This window comes from Onychomys torridus, chromosome 7, assembly GCF_903995425.1.
Source record: "Onychomys torridus chromosome 7, mOncTor1.1, whole genome shotgun sequence".
Taxonomy (NCBI): Eukaryota; Metazoa; Chordata; class Mammalia; order Rodentia; family Cricetidae; genus Onychomys; species Onychomys torridus.
In genome coordinates, this window is record NC_050449.1 from 115,729,303 (window position 1) to 115,745,698 (window position 16,396).

Consider the following 16,396-nt stretch of genomic DNA (forward strand, 5'->3'; position numbering starts at 1 on the left):
CAATGAACCAGATCGTTAGCCCCTAGTAAGCTAGGTGACCCAGATTGTTAGCCTCTAGTGAGCCCACTAAGCTAGGTAATCAATACATTATCCTCAGTGACCCAGATAGTTAGACCTTAGTGAGTCTACTCAGCTTCCAAAGGAAATACTGAGTTAAGGAGTTGTGTTCAGCATGGCCATTTCCCGCCCACTTTTGCAGAGAAGGAGGGAGTTTAATTCACAGGCTGTTTTCCTGAGTCACAACTAAGGACTCTTCACTCACATGGCTGCCACATGTATCTGCCCACCTCATTCTGAATGATATATAAGACAACAGGAAGGGCAGAGGGGGAATGAGGAGGTAAGGATTCCACCTGGAGCTCCCTAGACCTACTTCAATGCTTCACCATAATGAGGGATCATGGGAACAGTACTGCTCACTTAAAATAATCAGAAGCTCATTTGATCACAGGTACTTGGAATTTGAGAACATTTTGTTTACATGTTTTTTCTTCATTCCCACTCAACCATTTATCATACCTTGAAATTGGAAAAACCAACACTTGGCAGTGAAACCTCAGCCTTTTCTACCACTCCTCTGTTGGGCCTGTACACCAGAGCCCTGGGTGAAGTTTGGAGGAGAGGAAAGCATTTCTTTCATCTCGGCAAGAATTTCATACTTCATTGGTGGAAAGTTCAGAAGGTTTGTGACCCCCGTCCAGAGAAATACAGAAATACAGAAAACTGGTATGATTTTGAGGTCTTCTGGGCTGAAAGAAATTGAGTCAACCTTCTCAGGAAAAGGTGTGGGGCCCTGGGGAAAGGTTCTGAGGCCCCAGTTCAGCTCCTGAGTCACACACAGCTCTCTTCAGCTCCCCGCTGTCTTAATTCTCCTTATTAGGGCATCTTCACTCATCCCACCTTGCCTGTGCCTCTCAGGTGGGAATTCCAATGTGTCTAATCATTGTTCATTATTCATATCACACGATACTTCACAGTTGTCTCTTGTTATTCCTTCTCCCCACTGTCCTGTTTCTTACTCCAATTTTCTATGACAGGGATTTGAAATGCTAAGGAGACATTTCCTCCCATACAGTTTCCAAGACTGACACACACACAATTTAAACACTTTTAGATGCCTCAGAACTAGTTGCCTTCATGCTTGGTATGGTTTCTTCTGGGACTCAGTTCATATTCACTTTCTCCATCCAATCACAACGCACTAGGCAGCATCCTGCCAGGACAAGGCTAAGCCTGGACACCTGGATGCCTGGTGCCCTGGATGTCAAGAGAGACAGACATGGAGTGTTAAATGTGAATCAGCATGGGTGATCAGTCACAGCTTGTGTGGGAGTCAGAGTCCAAAGCAGTACATGAGAGGATGATGCTGATGCACACTGCCCTCTCTTAGAAGATGTCACATTGTGTAGTGACCTCTTCACTCGATGGGCTCACCAGCTCATGTTTCCTGCTTCCATGCTTCAGATCCAAGTTTCTGGGTTGAATATCAGGTAAATGAGGGATTTGCTTCTAGGACTGGGTTTGCAAAACACACCTCATTAACTGATAGCTTGCTCAGAGGATGGGGTGCTCATACTAGGAGGGCCCAGGGGAGTGGTACTACAAAGGAACACTCACACCCTATCAGTGACTTCTCCCACCTTCATCTCCTGTATCAAGGAATGATTCCGTGTGAGCTAGCAATCAGACCTCATCAAAGTCAGTAAGCTGAGGCCACCAGGCAAGTTCAAAATACTCTGAAGACACTGGGGTTTAGCCATCAGTTATTGTCTGGGGGTGTATGGTGCTGGCCATGGAGTTTGGGCTTCCTTCACTTGTTAGGACCAGAATGTTTTCACAGCTGTGTGTTGGGGTGAATAGAGCAGATTTAGAATTGGGTTGCTGTACTGCTTTGCCTGCTGTGTCTGCTTGGACAAACTGCTTAGGGATAAAAATGTAACTATTTTGAAGTCTGAATGAATTAAAGTATTCATAAAGCACTTAGGAGGGTTTAAGAGTCAATCACTATTCACCATGTTTACAATGGAACCTTTCACTGCTAGTGTTAGTGATGGGGACTAGGAAATAGTGTCCAGTAAAGTCCAGCATCATCAGCTTGCCTTAGCCCAGAGCCCAGAATCCTGGCTAGTGGGGCAGAGCCTGGTTGAGGCCAGGATAGCTCCTTCAGGACAAACTCCTAGCATACTCTCACTCTGAGGCTGTGTAGTGCAAGTGAAACCTCACATTCTGTCAGCCTTCCTGCTCTGTTCACTGACTGTAAAGGCTTTCCCATACCTGTTGACTCATGTGACTCCAGTACTCCTGGAGACTGAGACATGACATCACTTCCCTACTTGTATTGCACTCTGGAGTCAGTTGAAATAGCCTACCTACCCTGCTCAGGGACCACAAATGAGCTGACCTTTACATGCTGCCAAGCTACCTAGCAAAGGGGTACTGCTGCCATTTTTAGAAAGTAAATAGAATTATTGGCTGCTGCCAAGGGGTGGGGTTACCACCACACACTCTGGGAGGGAGTGACTGTCCTGCCAGTCTCCAGCCTGAGGACTGAGGCTCAGACAAGTCAAGGAAGTCACCCAGGCTTCTCCTCTATGACTACGAAGAGGCAAGCCCAGGCCAATACCAGAGAGGTCTGATACTGGAGCTCAGGGCATGCTGGGAGTACTCCCAGATCAAATTCTGCTCTAGGAATTCCACCACAGCCAGGATGTGCTGATGAGAATGGTTTGTTCTCACGAACATGGTAAATCAAGGCAGAATGAAACATTTCTGAGAATAGGAAAATTCTGCTAGTCCCCAGTCAACAGCTTCTCTCTCTCTCTCTTCTTGTTTTTTAATGATAAAAAAAACATTCAATCAAACCTCTAGTGTGATCTGGCAGGAAATGCTTCTTCCAAGATCAGAGACCCCCATCTATCCTGGGTATCTGGACCATGAAACCACTTGTTCATTGGGTGAAGGTCCAGCAAGACCTGGCAAACCATATAACCACCCTGCCCTGATCCTTCCCACCTTATTCCCAGGAGCCACTTGGGAAAAGCAGGGCAAACTTCTCATTCTCCTTAAAACTCCAGATGGAATTAAACCACATCAGGTGGAGAAGAGAGATCAAAGAGGATAACTGAAGTTAAAAAAAAAAAAAGTTGGAAAATAGGATCAGGAACATGGGGACAGCAGGTTAAAAAAACTACTTAAGTCATCTTAGCAATCCAATAATCACATTCAAAGACCTTGAGGCTTAAGGGACATGAAGTGCCTAAAGAGACCCACAGTCCTATCCTATCTTCTCAGAACACAGACCCACAGTTGTCTCTAAAATAACCTACTATTTCCATCACCCTGAGAGCAATGACAGAGGATAACAAGATAAAGTTCCATAAGCGGTGTTAAGATCCCATGTGTAAGCCTACTCAACCCAACCTAGTGAGACAGCTGACCAAGACTGTCAGGGGCATCTATCCACTCCTCTCTTCATTCCTGAGCTCTTAACAAAGGAAATGATATTCAATGATGCAAATTATCTACCTTACAAAGTTACAAAACCATCTTCCAAAAGGAGTATTAGTGGCCAGCTGTGAAAGGGCTTGCGATTTAATCCATCTCTCAAAGTGGTGACAGGTTTGTGTGGTGTTTCTGTAGTGTTTATGCCCAAAGACACAGGGCACATAGTACATGATAATACAAGTACTATGATGAAGGCTGAACGAGTCTGCAACAAATGGACACACAGCCCAGCCAAGACATCACCATGACTCCAGATGGAATCAAACCATATCAGGTGGAGAAGAGAGATCAAAGAGGATAATGAAGTTAAAAAGCTATGTGATAAAAGGACCAGAACATGGGGGCTATAGGTTAAACAACAGCTTCTGACCACTGTACGTAATTCATGATGATGGGGCATGCTACAGGACTACTTCAAGTCATGGCAACATTCCATGAAACATTAGATTGGTTCTGTCACACCTCAAAGTGTGGGTCATGAAAGTCACCGAAAACCACAACGTCAAGCAGGAAGAATCACAATATGGCTCAAACAACTCATCAGTTGTTTGACAGACATGGATGGCGTGTTGAACACACCAGAAGTGTCCCTTCCCCACCTGCTTGGATGTTTAGAGGCTTCTGGGTTTCCTGTTCCCCTACTCCTCTTCTTTTCTTGTTTTCCTTTGTTTTCTTGAAACAGGGTCTTATGATCAACTCAAGCTGTCCCTGGACTTGGTCTACTGGACTTTGGGCCACCAGACCTGGCAGAAAGTAGCCTTTTAAACATCAGGGTTGGGGATTTCTCAGTAGTAGAGCGCTTGCCTAGCAAGTGCAAGGCCCTGGATTCGATCCTCAGCTCAAAAAAACAAAAAACAAAAAATAAAATAAAATAAAATAAACATCAAACACTTAAGGACTACTGGTGATTTATAACAGAGCTATCCTATAGTTAATCTCAGGGTCTTATTAATGGTTTCCTTTAGGCCTCAGACATCAGAATACCTTGTCTTCCTTTTTTTTTTTTTTTCAAGATCACATTTTTTAAAAAATTATGCGTGTATAAATGTGCATGTATTTGTATATATGTGTATGTGCGAGTGTATCTGTATAGATATGTGCACATGAGTGCAAGTGCTTGAGGAGTCCAGAGAAGATATCTGTCCCCTGGAGATAATTATGGGCAGTTGTAAGCTACCTGATGTGGGTGCTGGGAATTGAACTCAGGTAATATAAAAGAGTAGTCCATGCTCTTAACAGTTGAGCCATCTCTCTGTCTGATAAATGGTACTCTTAAACACATATCTTTTGCTATACTTATCACACTGGACAGAGTCACAAGCTCAAATACAAAAGGCATAGTAGGGAGGAAGTATACTTGTTGGACAGACAGTGCATGCTCTATCAGGTAATTTGCAATCCTGATTTTTTTCCCTAAAACACATCAATAGTCCCTAACCTCCCCCCTCCCCTAATTTATAGCCACTGGTTATCTATTTGGAGCTATCTAAATGGTGACTTGTGGAAGGCAAGAGGCCAAAGCACACAAAGAACCTCCAGTCTGTAAGGTGAAGGGACCTTGTTACCAAAATGACCTGGGGCTCTGCTGGATCTTTTCAACTTTCCAAACAAGATCAAACTCATTGAGTTGGCTCAGTGTAGGCCTAATAAAAGCCGATAAAAGCTAAAACCAAAACCAAATGATATTCATCAAGTTGTTCTTTAGAGAAAATTGCTCTGAGGAGTAAGGCATGCTTGGCCATCCTTTCTCAAATCCTAGTAAATTAACACTATCCTTTCTACACAACCAAATTCTTTTTTGCTTGTTAGTTTATTTTTTGAGACAGGGTCTATGTTACCCAGGCTGTCCTTGATTCTGGATCCTCCTTTCTGCCTCAAGAGGGCTGGAATTATAGGCCTTGCACCATCACAATACTGGGCTCCACAACCAAACATACATATATACATTTATTTATTTATTTATTTGTTTGTTTGTTTGTTTGTTTAGGTTTTTGGACACAGGGTTTCTCTGTGTAGCCCTGGCTGTCCTGGAACTCACCCTATAGCCCAGGCTGGCCTCAGACTCACAGAGATCTGCCTGCCTCTGCCTCCCGAGTGCTGGGATTAAAAACCACTGCCTGGCTTGTTTTGTTTCTTTGAGACAAGGTCTCTCTATGTAGCCCCAGGTGACCTGGAACTCAATACAATGGGTAGACCACGCTGACTTTGAACTCACAGAGATATACCTGCCTCTGCCTCTACAAATAAATTCTCGAAGAAAGCAATCTCAGACTTTTTTGAAGATAAGGCTATACTTCAGAAATTCATTTTAATGTAACAAAGCTACTGACTGCTACTGACTCTCAGCTTTTAATTTTTTTTAATTGAAAAATATTTTAGCTGTAGTCCCAGCACTTGGAAGGTGGAGGTAGGAATTCAAGACCAGCCTTGGCTACTTGGCTACATGAGACCCCATCTCAATATTGTTGTTGCATTAAAGGCAAAAGTCTGGTAATAAAAGACAAAGCAGTGGTTGCCAAATAGGAACTGACTGTAAAGGGGTCAGGAAGAACTTTCTGGGGAGTTTTTCAATGTAATACACACTCAGCAGGTCCTGGACAAACAAGCCATTGAATTGGTGAATTTTATGGCCTTATGTCTCAGTAGAGTTAAAAACAACAAAAAGCATCTTTTACATTTAGATAAATAAAGCATAAAGTGGAAGGCTTGACCATTGAACATCCCTTTCTTATTCTTGAATCTGCTTCTTTTCCCAGAGGCAACCACCACAGTCAGGAATGGTCTTCCTGAGCTAATCTATAGCTGTGTGTATATACCTATACCACCTCCATTCTGTTGCCAGAGGCTGCATGTCTTAGCTGCTTTCTGGACCTTTGTTTCCTGCCTGGGCATTGCTCCACAGCAGTTTACTCAAGAGTCACCTCATTCTTTCAAAGGCTGCCTGGCACTGCACTGGATACAGCAAAACAGAATCCAGCTACTTCCCTTCTAATAATGGACCTGGAGGCTGTTTCTAATCTCCAGGCACTGGGCAAGAATAAGATGCCTACTTTGAGTTGAAAGGTTCCAATGGGACACACTTCTGCCAGCTTCCCTGGCTCATTGCTGAAAGGAGCTGCAACAGAGCCTGAGTCTAGAAAATGTTAATTCAAGGGGGTAGGGATGTAGATTAGTTGGGAGAGTAGTGACCTAACACACATGAAGCCAAGAGTTCAGTCTCCAGCACTGCACAAAGCAGGGGTGGTGGCACATGTCTTTCATCTTAGCATTTTGGAGGTAGAGGCAGGAAGAGCCAATGTTCGAGGTCATTTTCAGCTATAAAGAGAATCTGAGACCAACTTCAGCTACAAGAGACCCTACCCCAAATAAACAACTTCCACCCCTCAACAGCATTCTACATGCATGCAACCACAAAAATCAAAGAATGGAACCCAGGTCTTCATGGATGCTAGGCAAGGGGCTCTGCCACTGAGCTACATTCCTAGCCCCTGTGCAGGCTTCTGCAAGATGACCCTAGTACTGTTTACTATATAAATCATGTCTTCTTGTTCTGACAAGATAAGAGCTTGCTCCTGAAATTTAATCCAAGAGCTAAAGTGTCTGATAAGACTGTCAGCATTCTAGGCCGGTTCTGGACTAATACCCCATCTCTCAGGAGGGAGGGATTAAAGGCCAGGGCTCCAAGGGACAGCCAGCTCTGGTTTCACATGCAGCTTGCTCAGCTCAGCTTGTGTAGTACTTGGTCATAAGGAAAGCTGCAGTCCTGAGAGACTGGTGTGGCATTTCAACTGTGTGTGCTGACTGAGCTATACAGAACCTGTCTGGTCAGTTCCTTGGCTAACAGGAAATTCATGTGTGAATAGACACTAACAGTGTTTAAGAATGTGTTCTGAGTGTCATGGGAAACAACTTAGAGTTTCTAATTTAGCAAGTTCACTTCTAGGAATTTCCTCTGGGAGCCCTCATACATGCTCAAAATGAGCACATGTTGCCACATTGAATCTCATAAGGTGAACTGGCTATGATGAACTAAACTGTCACAGTTCTGAGCAATGGAGGGATCTGCATTAGGTCAGCAGGGTTGAGTGACTTACACACACCCTCCCAATGGGACCTTGGCCAGCTTCCAGGTATTGCTATTTCTATGTTGTACATGAGGTCAGTCTTAGGTTAGGTAACCTGTCCAGATGACCTAGTTAATAAGCAATGGTGTCATGATTTGAACCCAATGTTACCCAGTTACTGTGTAGATGAGACCTTCTGTCGTGGAGTGAAGACCCAGAAATCTTACTAGTCTCCAGGAACTCTGGAAGTTACAACTCTCACAAGCTCTCACCCTAAGGTTGTAAGGCACTAAACATTGCTTAGAGAAAACTCTTCAGTGTCCCTACAGTTGTAGAGAGAGCTCCATGGATACAGCTTTCATGAGCCATTTCCCATGCTGGAGTGGGCTTTCCAGTGATGTAACTGCCTGAGTATTATGTTCCTGTAAGTAACCCCAATAAACTCACTGGCTCACTAAACTAGACTTGGGTGGAATCAATTCTTTGGTCTATTACCGATCTACTATCTGGGGTGAAGAGACATTTGTTCACATCTTCAATTCCAAAGCTCAGCTGCTGAGCAAAATGGTTTCCAGGAGGAGGGTCAGGCCCTTGCCACCATGTGGGACATTGTCCAGGGATATGGGAACTACAGCAGTGAGCAAGACCCAGAAGCAAATACCATAGTGACTGAGGAAGGCTGGTCATATGTATCCTTTGTGATGCTGAGCTAGGCTTGTCAACTGGACCATGGAGAGCAGATGGCCTATTGACTCAGACTGAACCCTCCCAAGACAGTCTCTGTGGCCTGGAGTCTCCAGCAGGACAGACAGACTTCCAGCATGCACAGAGGTTGTGAGGCTCTTGAAGAGCAGCTCTCCACTCTGACTGTTAGGCCAGTTTGCCAGGAGCCCAGGACTTTGCCTACTCCATGGGCTCATAGTCCTTCTGAGGCAGGGGTTCCATCTCCTGGCAGGTGCATACCATGGCGGCTTGGGGCCAACTATTCTGGAGCTACGTGTTTTCAGAATTGCAATAGGCTGATATTTGCACCTCGAGATGAGTAAATCATCCTGTTTAGATGAATGCAGCTCATGCCTTGACCTATCCTACCCTGTTAACAGCCACCAATAAGAGCACATGGTTCCAAGGACCAGAGGCACTCTCATAGTCCCAAGGTTTTACATGTGGCAGATCAGTAGGCAGTGGACAGATCCTTCCTGATGCTTGAAGCAGATGAACACAGAAACCATATGCTGAAGATGGGTGAGCCAGAAAGTGGAAGAGGCTTGGGTCCCCTTATCCCTGCCTGGAGGACAACCTCTGTTTTGTATTTTCTGTGAGCAAAAAATAAATAAATATTCACATCTGGTGAAGTAGCTCAGGAAGTAAAACGCTTGCCTTCATGCATGAGGACCTGAGTTTGATTCCCCAGAACTCACATAAAGAAAAGAAAGAAAGAGAAAAAGAAAAAAAGCCAAGCATGGTGCTACATGCTTGTAATCCCAGCACTGGGGAGGCAGAGATGGTATCGATTCCTGGGACTTGCTGGCCAGCCAACCTTGCCTACTTGGTGAGTTCCAGGTCAGTAAGAGACCCTGTCTCAAAAACATGGTGGATGACTCCTAAGGAATGACATCTAAGGATGACCTCTGGTCTCCACACACATGTGCACAAATGCAAACTATACCTGCAGAAACATACATACCCCGTTCACAAAGAAAGAAATGTGTAAGCTAGGGTGCATATTTGGTATTGTGAGTTTCAGCAGTTCAGGATGTGCTTCATGCTTCACCTGAACCATCAGATTTAGCTCAAAGCTAACTGTGCATGGATGGAAATTCTAAGCTGCTAGAGCCCCAGGCCTGAGCACAGCCTCCTGATGCACAGTGATATTCTGAAATGGTCCAGAGATGAAGAACACACAAAGTGTGCCCCTGGAGGACAACAAAGCACCCAGAAGAAGCTAGAGGACTGAGGGAATGAAGGCCAAGCCCAAACACTCTTCTTAGACACTGGTTAAGAGAACGAGAAGAGGAACATCAGACCATTGGTGTTAATGTCACAAGAGGAGCGTATCAGAAAGCACACAGCCAGGGGATGGGGTGAATGTGATGTTATGGTCCACAGTTAAAGGCACTGTTTGGGAAGTTTACGGAACCTTTAGGAAATGGAGCCTTGCTGGAGGAAATGCATTACTTGGGGGCTGGTTTTGAGGATTTATATCCTGGACACACTCCCTGTTCTCTGTCTCTCTGCTTCCTATGTGTGGATGAAAATGTGACCTGCCAGCTTCCTGCTCCTGCCACCATACTTTCCCTTTGCCATTCCTTCCCTGCTACAATGAGATTGAGCTTTTCTACCCCGTATTTTGCACTGTGGCCACATGTCACTTAGTAGGATACATACATTGGCCATTTCACAATGTGGTGCAAATGTCATTGAAAGTATCAACACAAGCCTAGAAGCTACAGAGCCACGGCTAGACCTGGTTCTTGATGAAGTCAAGGGGCATGATAACAGGAGTAACTGATGGTATAACATGGAATACTGCTGTACAGGAAAATGAACACTCTAAAGTAACAATAGATGTATAATAAACACACAAGTTCTTGCCTCATTGTTTACCACTACGTTCATCTTCTAGGCTACCCACACTATATATTTATACAATGGTATATAAGTTAACTTTACCAAGTTAGCACAAACATGAGTGACATACCTTGCACTCCATATGGGACAGCTATGACATCACTATGCAATAGAAATTTTTGCTTTGATTTGCTTGAGACAGGGTCTTGCACTCAGACTCTCCTGCCTCTACCTTCTGAGTGACAGTAGCAACTTTGTCTGCACTGTGACCTCAGGAGCTGGCTACTATTCACATGGCTTGTCATTGAACCAACTCTGTTTCTAAACCCTTGAATATGAACAACAAAAAAAGAACACCGCCCCCCCCCCCACACACACACAAACCAGACACAACTAGGTATAGTGTCACACATTTGTAATCCTAGTACTCGGAGGCACAATCAGAAAGGTCACTGCAAGTTTGGTGCCAGCTTGGGCTACATAGGAGTTCCAGGCCAGCCAGGAATACATAGTGAGATCCAGTCTCAAAAAACCACCACCAATAACACAACAAACACAAGCTCACCCATTGGAAGGTGGCTAGAAGCCTGTGCACTAGGAAAGATGGAGAAGTTGCATATTTCCATCACAGTGGCTTGTTTCAGCCTAACCCTTCAATCTGGTGTTTCTGAAGTACTAATAGCAACACAGATCACCATGGTTCTTAAAGCAATGGAATAAATTGTGTTTCAAGAAAAATCACCTGGAAATGTTCCTGCTTCCAGGGCTTTTCTGACATGCTTAGGAGACTCGGTGGGATTTAGAGAAGTTTTGCTGGGAAAGGTAAGACAAGGGTGACTCACAAATCACCTCAGCTAAGCATGGCAGTGCATACCTGTAATCCTATAATTGGGAGATAATGACATACACCTTTAATCTCAGCATTCCGGAGGCTGAAGCAGATGGATCTCTGTGAGTTTGAGGCCAGCCTGGCCCAATGGTGAGTTCTAGGACAGCAAGGACTATGTACAGAGTCCCTGTCTCAAAAACTAAAAAAGATAAAATTAAATTAAAATAAAAATAAAAGAATTCTTAATGGGGGGGGAGCGCGTATGTACATATTCCTAGAATAAATGCAAACACAGTACTAATTCCTATGTGGGTCTTTTTTTTGTTGTTTTTAAGTCAAGGGCAGTTTCTAGGATTCAGACAATACCTCAGTGTCCCTGTTACCCAGCTGGGCTATCTCAGGCAAGTTACTCCAGCTCTCTGCGCCTACTCTTTGCTTGGGAATATGAAGCCCCATCCATGCCTCCCTGTCTATATTTTCTCAGGACAAAAAGAGCCTAATTTTTAATTGTTCAAACATTATGACTTCTATTTCCTCCATCAAAGTTACTCTAACCAATGTCTATTTGGAAACGTTTATAGCTCCAAACAACACTTAAAAAGATGTACTGAGAGTCTCTGCTTGTGTTCCATGTACCAGGAACTGAAGAGATCAGGTGCTGGTAGAGACCCTGGAGTGTCCACAGAGGGAGGTAAAGTGGGTTACCCTGTGCCAAGAGACCATCTGTGATAAATTACATGTACGGCCTGGCAGTCTCCAGTCAATACTATATGGACTTCACATTTAATAACATTGGTTGGTAATTCCACATGTGTATCTATCTGTTTCACTACACATTCAGAACCTGTTAGGGGTTCTGCATGACCAAGCAACAGCTCAATAATTGTCCCCACCATGAAATAATGAGACTTAGGACATCACGGTGACTGGCTTTCAGGAGGGTATTATTGATGTTAAGTAGGATACCAACACAAAATAGTAGCTTTCACAGAAAGTGTTTCATATGCTTTGGCTGCTGGAAGGAGTAGCAGTAGCCAGAAATTCTAGAAACTGCAAACAAGGGATCTGCTTAACGAAGGCAGGACCTCAGAGCAATGCTGATAATTAAACCTTATTTAAAAACAAAAACAAAAACAAAAAACTATTAAACCAAATACAAACAAAAGGTTGTGAAGGGATGAGGTGGGGCTGGGTTCTTCTTGTCAGGTTGTCCAGAGTGTTTCCAATCTCTCATCTCTCAGAAGAAGGTGATGGGCTAATTACAAGGTTGTGGTGAGTGGCTTGAAATAATTTGATTAGGAGATAATTTTTATAGTTTGGAGTTACAATTAAAGGGTGTGAACTTTTCTTAATTAACAAAACTGAAGGCCTCAGCCACAAGTCCCCACATCAGGGGTCTAGGTACTCTCCACTACCTCACAGTGACCTCACCCTTCCTTACCATCCCCATTAGCACTGCTAAGTAGAAATGAGTTGAGGTTTGTGCAATAAGCGAAGGTGTGTGTGTGTTCATGTGAGTGTGTGAGTGTGGGTGTGTGTGTGTAAGTCAGAGGACAACTTGACAACTTGGGAGTAGCTTCTTTACTGCTAGGTGGGTCCTGGGGATTGAACTCAAGTTGTTAGGCTTGGTGACAAATGCCTTATCAGCCCACCAAGCCATTTTTTCTTGCCCTCTGCTATTTAATTCTTAATGCCTGCCCACTAAATAGAACTATCCGAATGAAATTGTGGTGTGCACATCTATTTATGTAGCCCAGTATAACCTGGGGCTTGTCATGTAAGATGACCTCGAAACTCTGATGCTCCTGCCTCCATCTCCCAAGCACTATGATTATATTTGTGCAACACCATGCCTGTTTATTCAGTGCTTAAGATTACACCCAGGGCTTTGATGAACAGGATGGTGGTAGCACATACACACTTTTAATTCCAGCACTCAGGAAGCAGAGGCAGACAGATGTCTGCGAGCTAATTCTAGGACAGCAAAGCTACACAAAGAAACCCTGTCTCAAAAAACCAAAACCAAACAAAAACAAAACTGGGCTTTGTACATGCTAGGCAAGAGCTCTGCCAATTGAGCTACATTCCCCAGCTCTAAAAAAATGTTCTACGTATTATAATTATTCTAGAAAAAATTGCAATATATATCCAAGTGGAACAAAACATTATCTATGAACAAAGGTGAACTCTGAGCAGAGCCTGTGGATGGCATGAAATCCTGAATGTCTCCTGTGACTCACCCCAGGGCAATTTGTGGGGTGTGGGGGAGGGCCATGGAACTCTACTTCCTACTAGTAACACCTCCAGACAACAGCCAGAGACCTCATTTGAATTTGTGTCATTTCCAGTTTTGGAAGAACAATGGCAGCAAGACAATGAGGTCACTGACATGGACCCTGGTATCTGGTAGCTCTTGGAAGCAAGCAGCATGGTGTTTTTAAAGGTTTTCATTCTAATCCAACCAGTGCTTCCCTTCTGGCCAGGAAGGAGCTGGTGGAATACCAAGTACACCTCCTCCAGTCTCAAGCTTTCCTTTACTCTCCATCTCTACAGTGACACAAGTTTTCTTCACTCTTTGTTGAGGTGTGCTAGGTCCTCAGAGGCTTCCACCACTTAAGACAGAGCCTGACTTTGGGAAAACCGGACACTGATGAGTCAACCTGTTACGTGACCTCATAGGGCCCTGCTCCTGAGGTCACAGAAGAAGAAAGTGAATTGGTAAAATTCCTAGTATTTATACAACTCAGCTAGCCCAGACCTTCCTGGAAGGAAGGACTTGAGTGGAGTTTCTGGAATTAAATGACAGCCTCCTCGGGTCTGGGTGAGTGAGACATGTGACATGTGAAGTGAGCCGCTTTGAAGACCTACATCTATCTATCCTGCAGACTGGCAGGATCATTTGAACTTCCTAACTATGGAGAGTTAGAATGTTGCAGATTGAGAGTTAAGATTATTTTGGACAATCTATAGTCCCCTAAATAGGCATTTACCACCCACCTCTGTCTATGATCTAACGTTTTTCTTACTGTAAGGTAAAAACTCTTTGATTATATTAACTTAGGAAATCCTTAGCTTCTGTGACCCCCAACAGCCAAAAATGTCCTCAGACAGCATCTGAGCCTAGCCCAGGGACTCCACCCTCGGAGTAACCCACCTACCACTGTCTCCACCGATGTGTCAGAAAATGCCTTGATTTATAAGTCTCTTTTGTTCTGTGACTATAAAAGTTCATGTAACCACTTCAAAAATCTGTGTTTCCAGGCTATGGGTCTAAGAATAAACTCGTGATGTAGACAGACAGCAACCAGTTCAAAGCAAATTGCATATCTTGTATTCAGTGATGACTGAACTTACACCACAGTCTTACCAGAGAAGTTTTCAACTATTATCATAGGAAGTCAGAAACATCTCAAAACAATCCATAGAGTGTCACCTGCCTCCAACAGTGCTGGCACACACCACACCACCCTTCTCTCTCATGCACACATATCTTCCCTCCCTATTTTTTTTTAAATTCTTAAAATGTATTTTTAAGACAATATTTCATACAGCCCAGGCCTGCCAAGAACTCACTATGTAGCTAAGGATGACCTTGAATTCCTGATTCTCCTGCTTCCACCTCCAGAATGCTTGGATCACAAGTATGAGCCATCATGCTCAGTTTATGGAGCACTGGGAATTGAACCCAAGGCTGTGTATATGCTAGGCCGGCACTCTTCACACTGGACTACATACTCTGCCCTTTAAACTGATTGAAAATATAGTCCTAAGTACAGTGGCTGCCCACATCTGAAAAATGAATTGTAGCAGTCTGGAGGTGGAGGTATGAAACTCAATGTGTTCAAGGCCAGCCAGCTTGGACTACACGGGGAGACCCTGCCTCAGAAAAACACAAACCAAATTTTAGCAATAACAAAATATAGACCAGTGTGTGTGTGTGTGTGTGTGTGTGTGTGTGTGTGTGTAATTTTAAATGAGGTCTTAAATTTTTCTATCTACCATGCAGTAATATATTACTAATATATTAATTAATAATAATATAATTAATAATATATTACTAATGTTGGAAAAAGAAACCAGGAAGTTTTCCTGAGGTTTATGCCCAAGTTCACCCCACCATTTTATTTTTACTATTTAATTTATGCTAATTTATATACCTGTCAAACATAAACACCCTCTTGGGCATTGCAAAAGATATCACAGACCTCAATCATGATTTGGACAGCACTATTTTTTGTTTTAAACAAAAAAACTTGTATGAGTCTGAGAAAGAGCCTCATGTCAAGTTCCTGGAGCAGATCTCTGGGTCAGGGCAGCCTCTGCTCCCAACCCAAACTACTTGAAATCCACAGGCTCAATGGAACAACTGTTCAGCCTTCCACCAAGGAAGGGGCGGGGCACCCGTGGGACTCCACACCTAGACGCCCGCTGCTGTCCACTCCGCCCGTGATTGTCCACTTAGAGCTTTCCTTTCGAGTTAATGCTCCTGGTCCTCAGGAAAATGGGGCGCGCAGACAGGTAAAGAGGTCAATTCATGGTCTTTTAGCACTTCTCTAGCCCAGGTGGAGGGTGGGTCTGGAGAGGAAAGCTCTCCCATGCCTTAATCGGGAGTCTCTAAGAGTCTCAGTAAACTCCCCAGGACACAACGCGCCACCTTGAATGCATCCTCCTAAGGCTTGTTCCACGCGTGTATTCTCTCCGCGCGGAGCTCACCCAGGTTCAGTGCTCTCCCACGTGCGGCGGCCTGCGCGCAGAGCGAGTCGTCCCAGGACCCTCGAGCGGCCAAAGCTCTCCGACCGTGCTACGGGGACTGGATCGCACGCGCCACGTCCAGGCACCTCCCTGGCCACAGCTTGCTCTTACCTGTCCCGTGCAGCAGGCGCGCTATACCCAGCAGCAGGGCGCCCAGCAGTGCGACTGAGAACCCACAGGCCGAGCGGGCCATGACTCTGGGGGCGCCTCGGCCTCTGTAGGGCACGACTGTGGCCTGTGTCTGCTAGAGGCCTCAGCGGCGCCGGGGCACCGAAACGCAGCCGCGCCCAGCCCTGCCCCGCCGCTCACCTGCACGCAGGACCCCGCCCCGCCCGCTCAGCAGGAGCGAGGGTGACCCAGGCTTCCTCTCTGGCCTCCTCCTCTTCCTGCTTCTGCTCAGGTACTACCCACCCATGCCCGGTAGCCTTGAGGCAAATTTGTCCCCGCCTCCTCCGCTTCAGTTCCTTTCTCAAAGTCCAAAGGACCTTGGTTACAACCAGCTCCTCCTCACTTCCCTCTCCCAGTGTGCCTGTTAAGAAGGGGAATCTTCCTGTGGGTCACTGATCCTAGCCTTTCGGCTTTCTCTGCAGCTCGACTTAGGACAGATGTAGTGGCTCAGGGTGGGTTCCGCCGAGTTGGTGTGTTGTTCTTTTTTGAAGCTGGGGTTTCACAGATG

The 16,396-nt window shown here is 44.8% G+C and overlaps 1 protein-coding gene across 1 annotated transcript in view; it reads right to left on the reverse strand.

Annotated features, from left to right (window-relative positions):
- Window positions 1–16,042, reverse strand: part of Cdcp1 (CUB domain containing protein 1) — a 38,461-nt gene extending 22,419 nt beyond the window's left edge. Inside the window, exon 1 of the mRNA XM_036193862.1 lies at window positions 15,832–16,042. Coding sequence (XP_036049755.1) covers window positions 15,832–15,913 — 82 coding nt within the window. The 5' untranslated portion in view covers window positions 15,914–16,042. The remainder of the gene's footprint in view (window positions 1–15,831) is intronic.
- Between the last annotated feature and the right edge of the window lie 354 nt (window positions 16,043–16,396).